The sequence below is a fragment of the Antechinus flavipes genome, chromosome 4 (assembly GCF_016432865.1).
Source record: "Antechinus flavipes isolate AdamAnt ecotype Samford, QLD, Australia chromosome 4, AdamAnt_v2, whole genome shotgun sequence".
NCBI classification, from domain to species: domain Eukaryota; kingdom Metazoa; phylum Chordata; class Mammalia; order Dasyuromorphia; family Dasyuridae; genus Antechinus; species Antechinus flavipes.
This window is the reverse complement of record NC_067401.1, coordinates 248,610,837-248,630,310: the sequence shown is the minus strand read 5'-3', so window position 1 is coordinate 248,630,310 and position 19,474 is coordinate 248,610,837. Positions and strand designations below refer to the sequence as shown.

The window sequence follows — 19,474 nt, the reverse complement described above, 5'->3', positions numbered from 1 at the left end:
TTTCTCTGAATTCCTCACATTTTGTATTCCTTTCCATTGGAAACTATAATTGGTTCAAATGCCTCCCAAATTATGGAACCTCACTGCTTCTATTTTTTTGACTTTTTTTTTTTTTTTTTAGGTACATGTGTGCAATATTTGTATATGTATTTATATATATATAGATATGTAATCTGTATGTATGTGTGTGTGTGAGTATATGGAATAATGAAATAACTGGGCTAAAAGGCTAAATGAAATAAAAGGGCTTAACTACTTAGAAAAGTTACCTTTCTTGAATAATCCACAAATCATTTGAATATGTTTCCGGTAACCATATGTTTCTTGTAGCTAGATATGTCTTTATTTTTTAAATGAGAATAATGTTATAGCCAGCATGATCTAGTGGATTGACATTAAAATGCCTTCATCATAGAACCTTAGGTTAAAACTGGATTAGATCGTTAGATATCATCTAGTCCAGATGCTTCATTTTCAGATGAGAAAACTGAAACCCATAGAGTTGAATGACTTACCTAAGGTAACTTAATTTCAATCCTGTTGGGAATCTGGAAGAACTAGGCTCAAGAGCTACTGCTGATAGTAGTAACTGTTTTCTCTCATTGCTTCTATTTAAATTTCTAAAACCACAATATACAGATGTATTCTGTATTTCTATGTCATGAACATCTAATGAATTTAGAAATCTGAAGCGCAAAAAAAAAAAAAAAAAAAAAACTTAACCCCTATCCAAAGTAAAAAATATTAAGTATATATATTCTCAAAAAATACAAGCCCATTTTGTGTAGAGAATTTTAACCTTTTTTCGTGTCATGCCTGGTAAAATTTCTGTGAATGTTTGTTCCTATTCATAATTGAAGGAAGTGCTATGTTGTAGTTTGGTATGATTGTTTTTGTTTTTTATATTCAAGTTCATGAATCCTCTGAATTTTATCCATACCTCCCTTCATTCCCAAGTTACAGTTTCCTGATTTTAGTGGAAAAAATATAATTTAATTGCTTAAATTAGTGAGCTTGACTTTATATAACATTATTTATTGACCTGTATTGTTTGATGGGATTAAGAGCTGCATTTGAATTTTTGTATAAGAAATCAAATTGGTAATAATAGATCTGTTTGGAAAAAAAAAAAGTTATTTTAAAAGTCAATCTACTATTTTAAAATTACTCATGGAGCATATGATAAATGTAGATTACTTTTGTCTTTTGTTTTTTAAAAAGAAATTTCATAGCAAGAGTGTATTTGTTAGGTTCATTCTGATTTAGAATGTCTTTGCAAACATTTTTGTAAATAGGAATGGTTATTGTTTTGGCTAGAAACCCCAAGGATCTTGCTCTCCTAGATTTGAGATATATATATATATATATTTTTTTTTTTTTTTTTTGATTAGATAAGAGGCCATTGTTTGCCTCAGTCAAACTGAAATCTATCAAAGACCTTAGCTTAAAAAGGCCAAAGTCTCCCACTGTATCTGGAAGTCATCTTCAGTTCTGATTTATATCTTGCCACTGGACCCAGATGGCTCTGGAGGAGAAAGTGAGCCTGGTGACTTTGCACGTCACTCCCACACATAAATACAATTCACTTGTATGTCATGGCATGATTCTCTTCAAAAATGAAGAACAAACAACAAATATACCCCAACATATCAGTGCTTTTTTTCACATAGCTAGTTATTCTCTCCTAGCTTGCTAAATTCAGTTCTTTTCAGAGACAGATTTAAAAAAAAAAAAAAAAAAAAAGATATCCAGTATAGGCTTTGACCCTGTTTTTTGTTTGTTTATTTTTACTGTTGTGACCAATCACAAAGCAATCTGGTTTGTGATAATGCAAAAATATTAAATGAGTTTTGACATAGAACCATTTGTGTATTAAAAGAACTATAGATTAACTGAGACTAGAATTATATATGATGATATATATTATATATAATGATGGATAATCCTTAATGGAGAAAAAGAACATTAAAAACAAAAAAACCTTTAAAATTGTGAGAGGTAAAAAATTAGTAATGGGGCAGCTAAGAGGCACAATGGATAGAGCATCAGCCCTGAAGTCAGGAAAACCCAAGTTCAAATGTGACTTCAGAGACGTAACACTTCCTAGCTGTGTCACCCTGAGCAAGATACCAAGATACTTGATCTCAGTTGCCTCTGAAAAAATAAAAGGGGTAATTTTTTTTCAATTTTGATTTGGGCTTTTGTTTATTTTTCAACTTTATGCCCATTCTTCTAGGCCAATCCAGGTGACATGTTATTAAGAATTTCATGTTGCCTCTCCTATCAAGATCTTAAACAGCTGTCTATAGTCTATATGCATTATTTTAAGACTATGTTAACTGTACAATTTTTCCCCTCCATATTCCTGTCATGAATCTTCTTTTCCAGTCACATTGTATTCTTTATTATCTACTTCCTTACTTTTATTCTACCCTGTCTCTAAATGTCTCCATTTAACCTTCTTCACTTATTTAGATTGTGTTAACTTTACCTTAGCAAAATTATGGCATTTTCAGTCTTTTCCACTAGTTTAGTAGCCTATTCATTTTTATCTTGAATTCTGTATTCTATGGATCTCTGCCAAATTTGATTGATTGCAATCTCTATTTATAAAAGTACCCATATTTATATCTCAATTATGACACAATTGAAATACTGAAGAAATATTATATATTTGTGTCCTGTAGGTGATTTCTTTCTCAATAAGATTGCAAGCTTTTTGAGGGTAGGGATTATATCATAAACGTGTACTAAATTGCTCAAAGCAAACAATCATACCAATTGATTCATTAATTTCTATGTATCATTAAGTAAATAGTTATTAACATATAGTTTTTAAAGACACTGGAAGCCCATCTGCAGGGTTTTTTTGGGGAAGAGGGGAAACTCAGAATAAATTGCATTTAACATTGCCAAAGCTGAATTTTCTGATAAGACCTATTGTTTGAAGAAACCAGTTTTGCCACTATTATTGCATTAAGGCTTTGAGACCTGAAAGAACAAAATTTGGGGGATAAAGAGACCCTAAGATATTTGAAAGATTATGGAAGGTAGAAGAAGGTACATGTTTATCTCAGAAGTCATAGATAATATCAGTAAATAGAAGTCACAGGGAAATGGTTTTGGCTGAACAGGACTTAACTTTAATAACTGGATCTGATTAGCAATGAAATGACATAGTATGTGAGATAGGTTTCTGATAGAAAGATTATAAACAAAATCTAGATAGATGTCTTTTAAGGGTATTGAGATAGTTGTTGTATGGTATGCAAAATTGTAGGCTTTCTTCTAAAAACCTTGAAGTTTTATGAGTCTTGAATATAAGTATTATACTTTAAATGTCTTCCACTAAAATCATACTCTGATGATTCTTTGTGGTGCTACATGACCTTAGGCTTAGAAGGTTATATCAGTGGAGTACACAAGGCAGGTTCTGCCATGTTGAAAGTCTTCAAGTTTGATCACAGGGGTAGACATTTTCTGAGAAGCAGTCTTAATTAACTGTAGATGGGCAGAATAACAATAGGCTAAGCTTATGGTGATGAAATTATTTTTAGCCATGGCATCCCACAAAATAGGGAACATTTTTAAAATGGTCCATAGTCCTGTGTAGGCTGCTTGTACTTCTGCATTGCTAGTTGCAGACATTTCTGGAAATGGGGCAGAAGATGCTCAGAATTAACATTGTTGTTAGACCATTAATCAATTCCATTTGAGTGTTGCTATTCTGAATGTGAAATCTTTGTTCAGTGACCATTGAGTGAACATATTGTTGAAGCTGAATCGTTGTCAATCTTGGCATTCTAGATAGAAACTTTGAGAAGAAAGTTATAATTAAAGGAGGGTGACACACAGATTGTCCTTAAAATGGCAAAAAAAAAAAAAAAAAGTTGGGAAAGTGGGGTTTTATGTGTGCTACAAAGCTATATTATTTCACGGGCCACTTGTCCATCATATACTGCAGTATACTAATGAAAAATATTTGCAGCAAAACTATAGCTGCCATGAAAATAACTGTAGCTAAAAAAGCAGCATCAGTAACTGATGATAAAAGATAATTTCTATGGAAAACTTGATTATATTTAAGTGAAATATATGTACACTTTTATACTTGATAACTTCATTGTTTTGAAATTAAATAAATTCCTCGACATTTTTCTTGGAGCTTACTTCTATGGAGATTTTATGAATGTAATTGTTCATATGAAATTTAAAGCCTATGAGCTGCTGTTTAATGAAATGTGAAAATTAAAATCATTTTACCATTTTAATAATAAAAGTAATTTTAAAGCAATTCAGATGACTTTTGAGATAATATCTAAATTACCATTCCTCCTTTGGTCTGAACTTGGGTCCTGGTCGTATTTTGCCTCTTAAATTGTTATACAGCTCTAAGTAGATGACTAACTAGGTAATCTCTAAGGACCCCTTATAGTTTCTAACAATCTGCATTTAGAGACAAGGGATTTTAATCTTTTGAGCAGCTGTATAACATTGGAAAAGTCACTTGTTTATTAATATGTGGAATAAGTAGGATTAATAATGACTGTTACGCCCATTTAAATCATGAAGATTAAATGTAATATGTAAATATCTTTTAAAATTTTTGTATTGGTTAGAATGACTTAGGTTCTCTATAAATGTTAATATTTACTATATAAATATCTGTACCAAGGAATAATGAATACAAAACTTCCTTTTAAGTAAGTGTAATCAAAATATAGTCTTAAAACTGAATCCTGATGTTACTTAGAAATCTTTTCCCCCCCTCTTTCTTGTTAGCGGATACTTTGTTTTCAAGGAGACTGAATGGGAAGTACAGACTTGAGCGACTTGTACCTACTGCAGTATATCAGCACATGAAAATGCACAAAAGAATTCTTGGACATTTATCTTCCGTATACTGTGTAACTTTTGATCGAACCGGAAGGAGAATATTTACTGTAAGTGCTTATTTTATTTATCATTTTAAAAAATTCAAATAATAGGCCACAGTTTACATCTTAAGAGTTTTTATATAACAAGATATAACTTTAATTTTTTTATAGCTATATTGATAAATACATGGCATTTGTAATCCTAAAGCTTTTCACATAGTTTTTATTTATTCTTTTAAGCTAAAAAAGGACATGAAACATTTGGGTTTTTGTTGTAAATTGATGTGCCATTGTTTAAGGTTTGGTATGAAGAATATCTATCCTCATGCAAGAGTGTTGGAAATATTTGATAGATGTATTTATACTGTCATGCAGTTATTTTATATATATATATATATATATATATATATCATATATCATATATAATTTTGATTAAACTTGGGTAAGATGGGGATATTAAACCTGTGATTTAGTGACTATAAGAGTTCTCTGGATGAAGAAACTTTGTCTGCCACTGAGAAGGGACTTGGAATCATACTTCTCCGTAATTTAAGCTTAGAGCACTGAGAGGTTAAGTAACTTGCTCATAGTTCTTAAGTTAGTGTATGTCAGAATCTGCTTGAACCAAGTCTTCCTGGCTCTGAGGCTATCTGGCTATCCATTACACTAGACTCTCTCTCTTTAAACTCTAGTAGTTATTCAAAATCATTTTAATTGATTTGTAGTTTGAGATTTTACAACAGAATTTAAATTTTAACTTATATCAAGGATTCATTTTTCATTATGTAACTTAATAGAAAATTAAGTTTGGTTTTAAACCTTAAAAAGAATGTCATATGGATATTTCTTCTCTGTAAAGTTAAGGAAAGAATATTTAATGTATTAAAGTGTTGTACTTTGTTCTTAACTTTTAAAAAAATTCTTAGCACTTTGCATAAAGACTCCCAAAGTATATAAAAATTGGCATTTGAATGCTTTCTCCTTGGGTTTGTTTCTGATTAAAAAAAAAAACCCCTCTGAAAGTAAAGAAAAGGAAGGTTTATTTTGCAGTATTATCTTATATAAGAGAGTTAATTGTGAATAATTTACTTTCAAGTGTTTTTTAAGTTCATTAAGGTAAAAGAGAATAGAATAGCAAATTGTTAAATATTACTTTATGGCCTTAAAGTTGGCTTATTTCTTAGTTTTTGGATTTATTGGACTAGGAATTTTAAATGAATTTTACATTTTAAAGTGTATTTTAAAATGAAAATTCCCCATTTCCACTTTTGCAGCTGGCAGCTAGCAATGGGATATTTTATCTGTAAATTATATTAAATCTCCAGTTATGTAAATTTGATTATAAATTGAAACCTTTTTTTACCTTTCTTATATATCTATTCATCTGTAAAAACGGCTAACTGGGCAGGATGTAGAGAATTTAACCTTATTCCCACTTTTAAAAAATTCAGGCACTAATCCAAATAAAATTGACAGCAATCACTTAATATTAGGGATCTACTTGTTCTTTTCTTAATTTTTATTACTTCCCTGTGAATCAAAATAAGTGAAATTTACTAAATATTTTAAGCAGTGTGCCAAATTTCAAAGTGGAACTCAATCTCAGCCTGTTCTCTACGGTGCTTTAATATAATTCAGGGCAATAATTTATTTGTTTTAAGTTATCGAACAGTGCCTTTCTCATAGGAGGGGTATATTAAGTGGGTTTAATTGAAGATACTGTGTGACTCAGATCCAGCAAAGATAACCAAAAATTTAAAATGGCATGTACTAATGCATGTTATTTGCATCTGAAATCCTCCCAAATTAGTCATAAATTGAAAGGAAGAGAATTTCATGATTATGCTATTATGTATTATGTTAACTTTGGTTAACATTGTGTGTGTGTGTGTGTGTGTGTGTGTGTGTGTGTGTGTGTGTATTTGAAAAAAATGGCATGTACTAATGCATGTTATTTGCATCTGAAATCCTCCCAAATTAGTCATAAATTGAAAGGAAGAGAATTTCATGATTATGCTATTATGTATTATGTTAACTTTGGTTAACATTGTGTGTGTGTGTGTGTGTGTGTGTGTGTGTGTGTGTGTGTATTTGAAATTCACTTTGATTTGTTGTTTAGTCATATCTGATCCTTGGTAGACCCTTTTTGGGGTTTTCTTGTCAAAGATACCCTTACACACCCCTTTTTGGGGTTTTCTTGGCAAAGGTATTCTCACTTTAACATGACAAAAATAACTATTAAATTTTTTTTTAAAAAATTGATAGCCCATCAGAGTGGCCATTACTTGTTGTGTTTTACCCAAAATAGATTTAATACTTTATGGGAAATTGTCAAATCTTCTAAAATGTAATTTTAGAATTCAATTCTATTTCTTAATAATTCTGTTTTTTGTAATTCAATTTATAAGGATAGTATATATAGGTACTCTCTAGACTTATACATAGTTTATATATTTATATACACATATACACTCTTATATGTATACTTTAATATTTTAATATGTATGTATATTGCATATACTTTATGATCAGTCCTATCTTTAAGAAAAGTTATATCTAATTTGGAAATTTTGTAGAAAAGATAGTAAAAATAATTATTCGTTAAGTTAATGTCCCATAGATAGACAAAAAGAGCCAATGTAGAATTGGCGTAATCCTCTAATACCTATCTTTTGGGAAATTTGGGGGTGTTAGAGTGGTGAACAACTGAGTTCTTCTATAATTGCTGCTTTTGGGGATGAAGTAACAAACATGCAGTGGCCAACAAAACAAATTTCCATATTGGCCCTTTAAAAAATTTCTATCTCATGCTTTTGGGCAGATGAGTGGCATTTCTCGTCCTTAGTTCTCTGGAATTAGGTGGTTGGGTAGATCAAAGTTTTCAGGTTTTTCACAGTTGTTAATTGTTACAACATATTTTTGTATAAATTGTTCTTCTGGTTCTTATTTTAGTTTACATCATTTTATGCATCTCTTCTCAAATTTCTTTGAAACAATCCCCTTGACAGTTATGTTATGTTGGTATTCTGTTGCATTCACATGCTTAAAAAGGCAAATTAATTGTTTGACCTTTCCCCAATTAATGTATTTCCTTTAGTTTCTCATTCTTTGTCAACACAAAAAGAGTTGCTATGAATAATTTCATGTTTGAGTCTTTTTTTTTTTTTTCTTTTTGGGTCATAGGCTTAAGTTGTTTTCTTCTTATTAAGGAGGCAAAAGAATGATAGTAAGAAAAACCTATGTATATAGCCTAAAAGTATCATTTGATTCTTTGGTGTTACTTACTACTTTTCTCCACTAAATTCAAAATATTAATATAACTTTTTATTGGTTATTGTCAGGTAAACATTTAAAAATAAGTACATTTATAAAAATTTATTAACATTCATTTTTCCTTGTTAATGGAATTAAAATAAAGAGAAATTTAATGGCTTTCATGAAATGCTAGTTGTAGTCAAAAGTCCTTTCTTTTACTTATAAAGAACTACTTTTGATTGCCTGGAATCAAAATTGCCTGAATTGTTATTGGAGGGTTGTGGCTGAATCTGTCAGCTAGAAATCCCCATAAGCCATGGAGTAGCTGGAATGGAGATTAAGTACATAAGGTTTCAAGATTATAAGTCTCCATATTCCTTCATTTGTGAGTTTGAGATAGTGGCATATTATGCCTTTTTTTTTTAATATAGGATTGCTAATTTTATAGCCATAAATGATGGGTTCTAGGCATCTATTATTAAATCAATTTTAAAACTTTATAAAAGTTATGTATACTTGAGTACTGCTTATTTGTGTTATTTTAACAAATATTAGTTATATTCAATAAGCTTAGCTTAGCTAGGTACAGATTCAAACTATGTTAATGAAGTAAGTTACACATGTAAAGAAATTTTTATCAAATTACCCATTTTTGCTCTATAATTTAAAAAAAAGTCATTCTTGCTTTATAAGCATTACCTGACAACCTGATATTATTTTTATTCAAGATATAGATTATATAATTTAGATATTATTAGTAAATCTTGCTTGTATATGTTGTGAAACTTTGTTCCAAAATCACTTGGCTCATATAAAATTTGAATATTGTTTCTATTGATCTAACTTATCCATAATACTGTTTGATTAATTTATAATAGGTGGTTGGTCATATATGCCTATATAACTTGTTGCTAGAAAGGAAATTTTTTGTAGTTACCATTCCATAATAAGTTAAGTTTTAGTTCTGTAGCTATGTCAAAACTGCTGACAAACGGGTCAACTTCAAAGAACACATGACTATTAGTGAACTGACAAGTTGCTGGGGATGGATTGGTGTTTGTTATCTTACTGTAGGATGTTTGCCCGGTGGAATGTTGGTATGAGAACAGATAGAAATACCTGCCAGGTTAGAATTTCTCTCTTTCCTTCCCCTACCCCAATTTCTTAGTTAGTTTTTTAATTTCTTCATGTTTTAGTTCTTTAATTTGTTCATGGCATTTAATAATAATTAGAATGTGAAAGTAGTTGATTAATGATTCATTTTTGAAGTGATGAGCTTTTTTTTTTTTTTTTTTTTTTTTTAAATTTTTGAGAGCCACAAAAGTAGTGACTTGATTCTTTTCCTAAAAGAAATATAGATTGGTTCATTTATTCTTTTTTTTTAAATTAAGACTAGGGAACCTAACATCCTTATTTAGTACATTAAACAATTTGTTTTTTAAAAAAAGAGAAATAACACAATAATAGTATAAAACAAGCAGTAGTGATTTTTAAAAATGCATTATACATTATGTCATTTAAAAGGAGAAAGAGGAAAGAAAGACTTGAAAGACAAATTAGTAAATTAAACAATTTGTTTTTTAAAAAAGAGAAATAACACTATAATAGAATAAAACAAGCAGTAGTAATTTTTAAAAATGCATTATACATTATGTCATTTAAAAGGAGAAAGAGGAAAGAAAGACTTGAAAAACAAATAAAAAGATAGGAAAAGTCAGAAATACAGAAACTAATACAGAGAAAAAGTGAGTAGGTAGGTAGGAAAGATGAAGTTAACAGCTAATTTTATAGAGTATTTTGTTTTTAAAGCTCTTTATATACATTCTTAAATTTTATATATTATGATTGAGACTTGAGACTTATTGCCAAATTGCCTTTACATCTTGTAATTATAAAATTATGTTAATTTCAGAAAGGAGTTTGATAAGTAGATGAATGTCCAAAGGAGGAAAATCTGGATGGTAAGAACCTCAAGTTTATCATAACATGAGGATGAACATAAGGAATGAGGCTGTTTAGCTTAAAGAAGAGAAGAGAGACACAAGAATTTTTTTTCAAGTGTTTGAAAGCCTATCATGTAGAAAAAGATTTAGGGATTTGTTTGGTTTGGTTTTTGAGGACACAATTATGAACCAGTAGGAATTTCCAATTTCCAGTTCCCTATTTACTGATGTAAAGGAGGGGAAGATTAAAAACTAGAGCTGTCTAAAAATGAAATGGGCTACTTGGATAATAGTAATGAGTTTCTCCCTTCATTGAATGCAGTGAGGCAATGGCTAAATGACCACATTTTGGATATGTTGTGGAAGGGATTTTTTTTACATATGTGGATTGGACTAGATAACATTTGAGACCCATGTTAACAGTGATAGGGAAACCAAGATTTTAACAAGCCTCAAGATCATACCAGAAAAAGACTGAATAAAGTAATAAGGGAAGCTCAACCGAGAGTAGTTCAAGATTGCACTCTAGGAGAAAGGAGAGGTAGGCATAGTAAATAGTCTTCAAGTATTTGAGTGGCTGTCAAATGGAAGAGGGATTAAATTTGTTTTGCTTGACCTCAGAGGAGAAACTCAGTAAAATAGGCTAAAATAAAGGTTAAAAAAAATTCTGTTTTGGTTGTAGAGGGAATTTCTTTTTTTTATGTGTATGTTGGAATAGATGGGCCTATGAGATTACTTTCAATTTTAGGATTCCATAGTTTCTATTCTAGGATATTTAGGGAAGTAGCCACTATCAATTTGGGTTCATTAGCTGTCATTTTTGAGAATTTTCAGAGGATGGATTTATGAGGCTTGTACTAATTAAATGCCTTTGTTCCTTACACACTTTCCTTTCTGTCCTACTTCATCTTGGATCCTGCTGTTCCTTGAAGTTAGAGTGTTCTCTATTTATTAACCGTCAGTTACTAACTCTCTCTTTATACTGGTCCATACTTTATTTCACATAGATTAAGTAACATCTTTACCATAAACAATCTTTTCTTATCCCCTAGTCTCAGTAATGATACTCACCCTCTTTGAGTATCATAGATATTTACTATTAACTTATTTTTTTAACACAAGAGTTCTCCAATTTCCACTTTTCACTCTTGGAACCAAATCAAATACCCCCAATCCTTATGGAAAGAGTCTACTTTTAACTTTATGGTTTCATTTACCATTCTTGTGATTTCTTAAGTCAAAACTCCCTTTCTTGGCTTTTTATCTATATGTGTCTTTTCTCTGTACTAACTTGTATTTACATTTTCAGCACTTAGCACAGTATTTATACTGTAAGTGTTACATTTATTCAGTGAAATCAAAGTCATGGGTGATCCAGAGGACAATGGAGAAACATTAAATATAGGTTTGCTGCAGTTTATTTCCAATGACCTTTGCAGAGACAGAGATATCAGGGAGAAAATGTGTAATTGTAATAGGATGTGCTGTTCATCTGGTTAGAGCAAGAGATAAAAGATGGACACCTGAGTATTCTACAAGTATCCATGGGATAGAAAATGATGATGATAATAGCTATTAATAATACTTTTAAGGTTTTCAAAGCTCTATCTTTACAAGTTTCTCCTTTTATCTTCACAATAGTTCTGTTATCCCCATTTTTCAGATAATAAACTCAGGCAACTTAAATGATTTGTTCAAGGTCACACAGTAAATAGTCTTATCTAACATTTTGAGTGGATCCTCTTTGGAGGAGAACATGGACAAGAGTAGGATATGCTTAGAATGTATAAATGGGTTGTAATTTGTATCGAGTGATAATACCCCTTTCAGAGATATACAAAATCAATGAAGTATTAAGTAATTTGCATGTTTAATACTGCAACTCCATAAAGACAGGGGGACTGTGACTTGTTTAGTATACTGTTTAAATTAAACAATATTAATCCTTATTTGAAACTATTGGCTAAGCAATTACTATTCAGAAGGATCATGCAAAGTGCTGGGAATGAGAAGACAAAAACAAGAAAAATAAATCCTACTCTTAAGGAATTTATATGCTATATTCTACTAGGAAATATAATATGATAACAGATAAATACAAAGCAACTTGATGTCACTATCATATCATATATCCAGGACTAGGAGAAACCTCAGATGTTAACTAGTTTAATTCTCCTATTTTACAGATGAGAAAAATAAGATCCAGCATGATGCTTTAAATCACACAGGTAGTAAATATCATAAATGAATTTAAAGCGAAGTTCTCTCTCTCCATAGAATGCTAAACCGCAACCGGGAGGATCAGGAAAGACTTGAGGGAGGAAATGGTATTTTAGATGAATCTTGAAGAAATCAAGAGTCTGGGAAATTGAGGTGTAAGGAGAGAATGGGGATAGATGGGTATGTGTGGGAAGTAAAAAGATCCATACCCAAAAGTGACTACTCAGAGGTTCACTCATAGAAAGCAGAATTATTTAATAGAATCTTAAGAAGCCAACCATCCTGTTCTGTGAGCCGAAGCTCACAGCAGGAGGGCCACTCTTTGAGAATGGTCACAGTTTTTATACATTTCAAAACCCAAAATCCCCCTCTCTATATGTTGTGATTGGTTACATAAGTCTCTATTCCCCTATTTGGTCAGTGGAATGCAGTAGATAAGGTGGTGTATAGCTTCTTTGGCCATTATGCTTTTTTTAATCCCTTCTTTGGACAATGGAGTATAGTCCAGGAGAAGCTGAAACTGAGGCCTCTTAAGGCTTCATCTAATTTAACTGTTACTGAACAATATGTGCTTGATCTGTAAGTTCTTCACCTTTTCCACACAGATATAGGGAACAAACCTGTGAAAAGATATAGAAATAGGAAATGGAATGCTGAATTTAAGATTGTTGGAAAGTGAAGCAAAAATTTCTTTGAAAATCATACCAAAAGTATTTTTCTGGTTATAGTAGATTTATTAACTTTGAATTTTTCATTAGGTATCATGCGTTTTCCCTCTTTTCTTGGCTTGCAACTCACTAGGAATTTAAGTATTGTTGTATTATTTTGATACTGCCAGGATATAAAAAATTGAGAGATTTGAATTTTATTGATTGAAGAGAAAGACAAACTTGGAAGTTGTTATTTTAAAATCATAATTAACTAGCATCCCTGTAGGTGGCAGCAAACCTTTATTAAAAGAGAGAATTTGGACTTATCTTGAAGAAAAAACTTATTTATTGAAGGTTTTTTCTGTTTGTTTCTGAGTACTAGGGAAACTGAATGAAAAAGGAATGTCAATAATTTGTGGATATTCGAAGAATAAAATTATGAGAATTACCAAGAAGTGTTATTGTTAAAATAACAATGAAAATTGGGGAGAGGAGAATTTTTTAGGAAAAAATCAAGCTTATTTTATTAAAAACCTAACAAACACCTTGTGTGTTTTTGGAAGACTTTTGTTCTACCAGAAAATTGTGAAACATAAGCCTTTTTTTTTTTGAGACTAATTTTTAATAGAATTGTTGGAATTTACAAGCCCATATAGAAGTAATTAAGTGAATTTGTTGTTTATTTTGTTATTGTTTACAGTATGATGTTTGGCCAGCTAGTGAGATAATCTTTTAGGTAATAAGCTGGAGCCTTGTAATTTTTTTCAATATATTATAGTATAAATTTGGGTAAGCCCATACAGTAGTGTTTTGAAGGAGTATTTAATAGTATGTAACCTAAATTAGATTTAATTATACATATATCAGGTTAAGAAGAGAAAGTAGGCATAAGCTAAGAATTTAATTTTGTTATTTAGTGGGAAGTGGAAAAGAAGCAATAAGTAAATGAAAAGTTTTTATTAAGTATGCTTACTTATGTGTGTAAAGGAATCATTTAACAGTAAGCCTCTAATATATGCCAGACGCTGTGCTAAATGCTGGAGATATAAGTACAGGAAGAGATCGTCCTTGATCTGCTAGAATTTTTATTACTAGTAGAAGGAAACAGCAAGATGTTTTGGTTTGATGCGTCACTGCGATGATGAGTGGAACTGTAAGGGATGGGTTAACTTACTCATTGTTGAAGGGCAGTATTTAGCTGCATTACTGTTCTTAGAGCAAAAGATGGAAAGCTGGTAGCATTTCTGGATAGCAAGAAGAAAACTGAGGTAAATTCCCCAATAGCATGTAAAACATGCTTTGATTAGTTTGGAGCTGACTTTGTGAATTTTTTGCTCAGTTGCTGACCAGTCATGCAGTTGTTTCCCAAGGTAGGGATTTTGAAACTGAGCTAGAATTTCCAGTAGTCTAGAGGATATATAGCAAGACAGCCTCCTGGCTAACTTTCTTGAGGCCTCAGAATGCTTCTTTTCTGTCTTTCTGCAAAGCTTCAGCCATATTTTACCTGTTTCCTCCCTAATTCTATAATGTGTTTATATAAGTATAGATACAATCAAATCAAGTTCCTTCTTCCTTTTCTCCCAAGAGGGGTATGTCTAATCTGTTTTTAGACCAGACTATCCTTCTTAGAAAGTAACCTTGGGATAGCTAGTTGGTGTAGTGGATAGAGCACCAACCCTGAAGTCAGAAGAACCTAACTCCAAATCTGGCATCAGGCACTTAATACTTCCTGGCTGTGTGACGCTGGGCAAGTCACTTAACTCTAATTGATTCAGCAAAAAAATAAATAAATAAATAAATAAATAAATTAAAAAGTAACCTTTCTGAAGACAGGAACCTGATATTTTAGTGCTTTGCACATAGTAAGCCAGTCATCAAGTCAACAAGCAATTTATTAAATTCTCAGAAATTGTGGTCAGCACAGAATTCCTAAAGCCAAAAATAGTCCCTCCTCCCAAGGAGCTCCCAGTATGTTTTTGTTATTATTATTGTTTAATTTTAGATAACTTGAAGATATTGTAATAGAAATTGAAGTTTAGCCCTGCTTTTCCTCGTTTTGTAAAAATTCAGATACCTAAAAAGTTTGTATTGACTTAAGAATGCATATATATGCATTCTTAATTGATGAAAAAAAGCCACAGAGATCAATTTCATTTGTAAAGATTCTTCCTTCAAAATAATCAATGATTTTTTTCTATAAATCCTAAAAATTGAAAAGACTTGAATATCAAATGAGTTAGGAGAAACTGAGGTAGTTTAATTGTTTGGATGGAGAGGTTGTAAGATAATTAAGGTCCAGGAGGAACAAGCCCTTTCCAGTTGGGCAATCTTACTCTTATAATTCTCTTTCCTGTTTTCATTCAGTATATCTGAAACCTTTTTATCTTAATTTGATTTTCCCAGGTAGACTTCCTACTGGAGAGAGTTATGTGCTAAGATTTTTTAAAATACCTATTGTATGCAAGATATTTTTCTAAGTGCTGGGATAAGAAAAAGATAAAATCCCTTCCCTCGAGGAACTTGCAGGCTGATGGGAGAGAGGAGGAGTGAAGAGGAGGTGAATATAGTATTCTGTGGAATATTATAGAGTCAAAGCATGGAACTTTGTGAGCTCTTTATAAAAGAAAGCTTTATGATTTTACTACTCTAGTTTTCAATAAAAGGCAAGTCAAATGTGCGGGTAAATTGAGAAAAAGGTGTTCAATATCAAAATCTGAATGATTCTGGATGGTATTAAGATTTCAAGTGATTACCTTATTCTGGGTGGGGCATGTTTCTGGGAGTCTGTTGGTTTCCTAGTGCAGTTCAGCTTTGTTATGGAAGATATGAATCAATTTTCCCACCAGTTTCACAATTGTAAAGTTAAGTGATGAAATCTTAAAATAAAACTACTTAATGGCAACTTTAGGGCCTTTCTTGACCATCTACTGCTATTGCAATGCTGAAGTTATCTAAAGTCATCTTATTCAAAAAGTAGTAAGTACCTACTCTGTGCTAAGCTATGTTTCAAGTGGTAAAAGTAAAATATACAATAAACAACTTATTCCATGGAACTTCTGTTATAATGATGGAGACAAGTATAGACAGAATAAATATAAAGAATATAAATGCAAAGTTGTTAACTACAAGACAGTTTGAGAAGGTCGACACCAGAAAAATTAAGAAACGCTTCTTGTAAAACAGGTTCTCAACCATTTGTTTTGTGAGTCCCTTTGACCTTCTGAAGAAGTCTTCTCAGGATGTTTTTATATGTATACAATGAAACATATAGAATTATAAAAGAAACCAATTTGCTGACAATTATCAAATGTACACTATACCATACCCATTTCCCAGAGCCAGGGTATTACATAAGCCCCTCTAAGTTTCAGGGGGATAATCCTGAAGGGTTATGGTGTCATTTCACTTCTGCCATCAGTTGAACTCCATTAGTATTCTTCTCTTTGTTGGGTACCAGTAACTAGTTTTCATTACATTTAAATAATTAATATCAAGTAGCACACCTCTTTCTTTTTCATTCTTCAATATATTTTTATTTATTTTTTAAACGATTTCCTGAAGAAATTAGATGATACAGTAAATAGAGTGTTGGGGCTTGGAATCAGGAAGATCTGGTTTCAAATTCAACCTCAGACACTAGATGTGTGACATTAGGCAGATCACTTATCTCTGTCTCAGTTGCTCATCTGTAAAATGAGCTGGAGGGGAGGACACTGCAAACCAATCCAGTGTCTTTGCCAAGAAAACTCCAAAAATAGATCATGATGAGATATAAGTGAAAAATGACTGAACAAAAGTATTTATGAATACATATAATTTTTAGCAATTTAAAAAATTATGAATTCTCTCTCTTCTTGAGAAGGCAGACAACTTGATATGATTATATATGTAAAATCATGCGAAACTTTTGCATATTAGTTTTTTTTTTTTTTTTTTTAATAAAGGAACGCATTAATCTGTGTTCAGAGTTCATGAAATCTCTCTAGAGGTGGATAGCATTTTCTGTCATGGATCTTTTGAAATTGATTTGGGTGACAACTCTTTTGCAGGTGAATCATCCTGACAATATTGTTGTTACTTTGTACAACGTTCTTCTAGTACTACTCATTTCACTTTGTATCAATTCATATAAATCTCAGGTTTTTCTAAAACCATCCTGTTCATCATTTCTTACAGCACAATGGTATTTTATCACAATCATGCACCTCAGCTTGTTCAGCAATTCCCCAACTGATGAGTCTCTCCTCAGTTTCTAATTCTTTGCCACTATAAAAAAGAGTATTTTTATACAAGGTCTTTTCCCTGTTTCTTGGATTTTTTTTTTTTTTGATACAGACCTAGTAATGGTATTACTGAGTCAAATGATAAACACTATTTTATATCCCTTTGGGTATAATTCCAAATTACTCATCAGAATGATTGGATTATTTCACAGTGTCCCTCCAATATTTCTCATTTTCCTTTTCACTTATATTAGCCAATCTACTAGGTGTGAGATGGTACCTCAGAATTGTTTTAATTTACATTTCTATAATCAGTGGTGATTTGGAACATTTTTTACGTGATTTCTTGCTAGCTTTCATTTCTTCTGATAACTAACTGCCTGCTCATATCCTTTGACCATTTGTCTCCTGAGAAATGACTCTTTATTATATAAATTTGGCTCAATTCCATAAGTTTAAGAACTGAGACCCTTATCAGTTATTGTTTTTCTTTTGTAATCATAATTAAACATTTTATTTTCAGTCATCTTTTCTATCTCTTGCTTAGTCATAAGTACTTATAAACTTGACAAAGTATATTTTTCCATGTTGTTCTAATTTACTTATGGTATCACTCTATTTTTAAGTCATTTATTCATTTTGACATATCTTGCTACATGGTGTAAGATATTGGTCTATACCTAACGGCTAACTTGCTTTCTACTTTTCCCAGCAGCTTTTATCAGATAGTGAATTTTTATTCCTAAAGCTTTGTTTTGGGGGTTTATAAAACACTAGATGACTATAGTATACTGTGTATTTTTACCCAATTTTAACTATTCACTGTTCTGCCATTCTATTTCTTAACCAGTACCAGTTTGTTTTTTGATGATTATCATTTTGTAATTTAGATTGAAATCTGGAACTGTTGGGTGCCTTCATTTTCTTTTTCATTAATTCCCTTGATATTTTTGATCTCTTGTTCTTACAGATGAATTTTGTTATTTTTTTCAAGCTATACAAACTTTTTTGGGGGGTTTTGTATGACATAGCACTGAATAAGTAAATTAATTTAGTACAATCATATTCATGAGCAATTGATATTTCTCCAGCTGTTTAGACCTATGTTACTTTGCATACAAAATAATTTTGTAATTGTCTTCCTGAAGATGTCTTGGCAGGTAGATTTCCCAAGTAATTTTTATTGTTTTCATTTATTATAAGTAGAATTTCTCATATCCTTTCCTTCTAGACTTTGTTGATTGTATATAAAAGAACTAACAATTTTTATGGGTTTATTTTATATCCTGTAACTTTGCTGAAATTATTTTTGTTTTAGTTGATTTTCTAGGGTTCTGTGTCAGAGTATCATCTTCAAAGAATAATAATTTTGTTTACTCGTTGCCTATTTTTATTCCTTCAGTTTCCTTTTCTTGTTTCATTACTGTAACTAGCATTTCTATTGTAATGCTGAATAATAGTGGTAATAGACATCATTATTACTTCACCTCTGTTCTTACTGGAAAAGTTTCAAGTTTATCCCTTTTATAGATAATGCTTTTTCTGGTTTTAGGTAGGTAATACTTATTTTTAGAAAGACTCCATTGATTCCATTGCTTCCTGGTATGTTTAATAGGGATGGATGTATTTTTGTCAAAAGCTTATTCTCTATCTATTGAGATAATCATTCAATTGTTATTTTTTTTGTTATTGAAATGCTCAGTTACACTGGTAGTTTTCCTTATATTGAAGTGGTCCTACATTCCTGGTATAAATCTAATCTATTTAATAGTACATGATCTTTGTGGTATATTATTGTAATCTCTTTGCTTATATTTTATTTAAAATTTTTGCATCAATATTCATTAAGAAATTGATCCTTACTTTTCTTGCTTTGTTTTTGTTCTTCCTGTTTTAAATGTTAAAACCTTATTTGTGGCATATAAAGAATTTGGTAGGACTCCTCATTTACCAGGTTTTTTTTCAAATACTATATAGAGTATTGGAATTCATTATTTCTTAAAAGTTTAATAGAATTAACTTGAAAAAATCCCTTAAGTTCTGGGGTTATTTTTCTTAGAGAGTTCTTTTATTGCTTTACTTGTTTCAATTGAGTTTTACTTTGTGATCTCTTTTGGGATTTTCCTTCATGTTACAGATGAGGAAATGAAGGTAAATAGGATTATGTAAGTGACTTGGCCGGAAAATGCCTGGGGCTGAATTTTAACTCATGTCTTCCTAATTCAGGGATGGTACTGTTATCTTCTGTACCCTAGACTCAGGGCTTATTCAATTTCTTTTTCTAGACTTGGATATTTAAGAATATT

General features: G+C 31.1%; 1 protein-coding gene across 2 annotated transcripts in view; it reads left to right on the top strand.

The window, feature by feature from the left end:
* The window catches only part of PHIP (pleckstrin homology domain interacting protein), a 171,253-nt gene that overhangs the window by 32,867 nt on the left and 118,912 nt on the right, over positions 1-19,474 (top strand). For both annotated transcript variants that reach the window (XM_051997303.1, XM_051997301.1), the window contains exon 7: positions 4,783-4,943. In XM_051997303.1, coding sequence (XP_051853263.1) covers positions 4,783-4,943 — 161 coding nt within the window. The remainder of the gene's footprint in view (positions 1-4,782; positions 4,944-19,474) is intronic.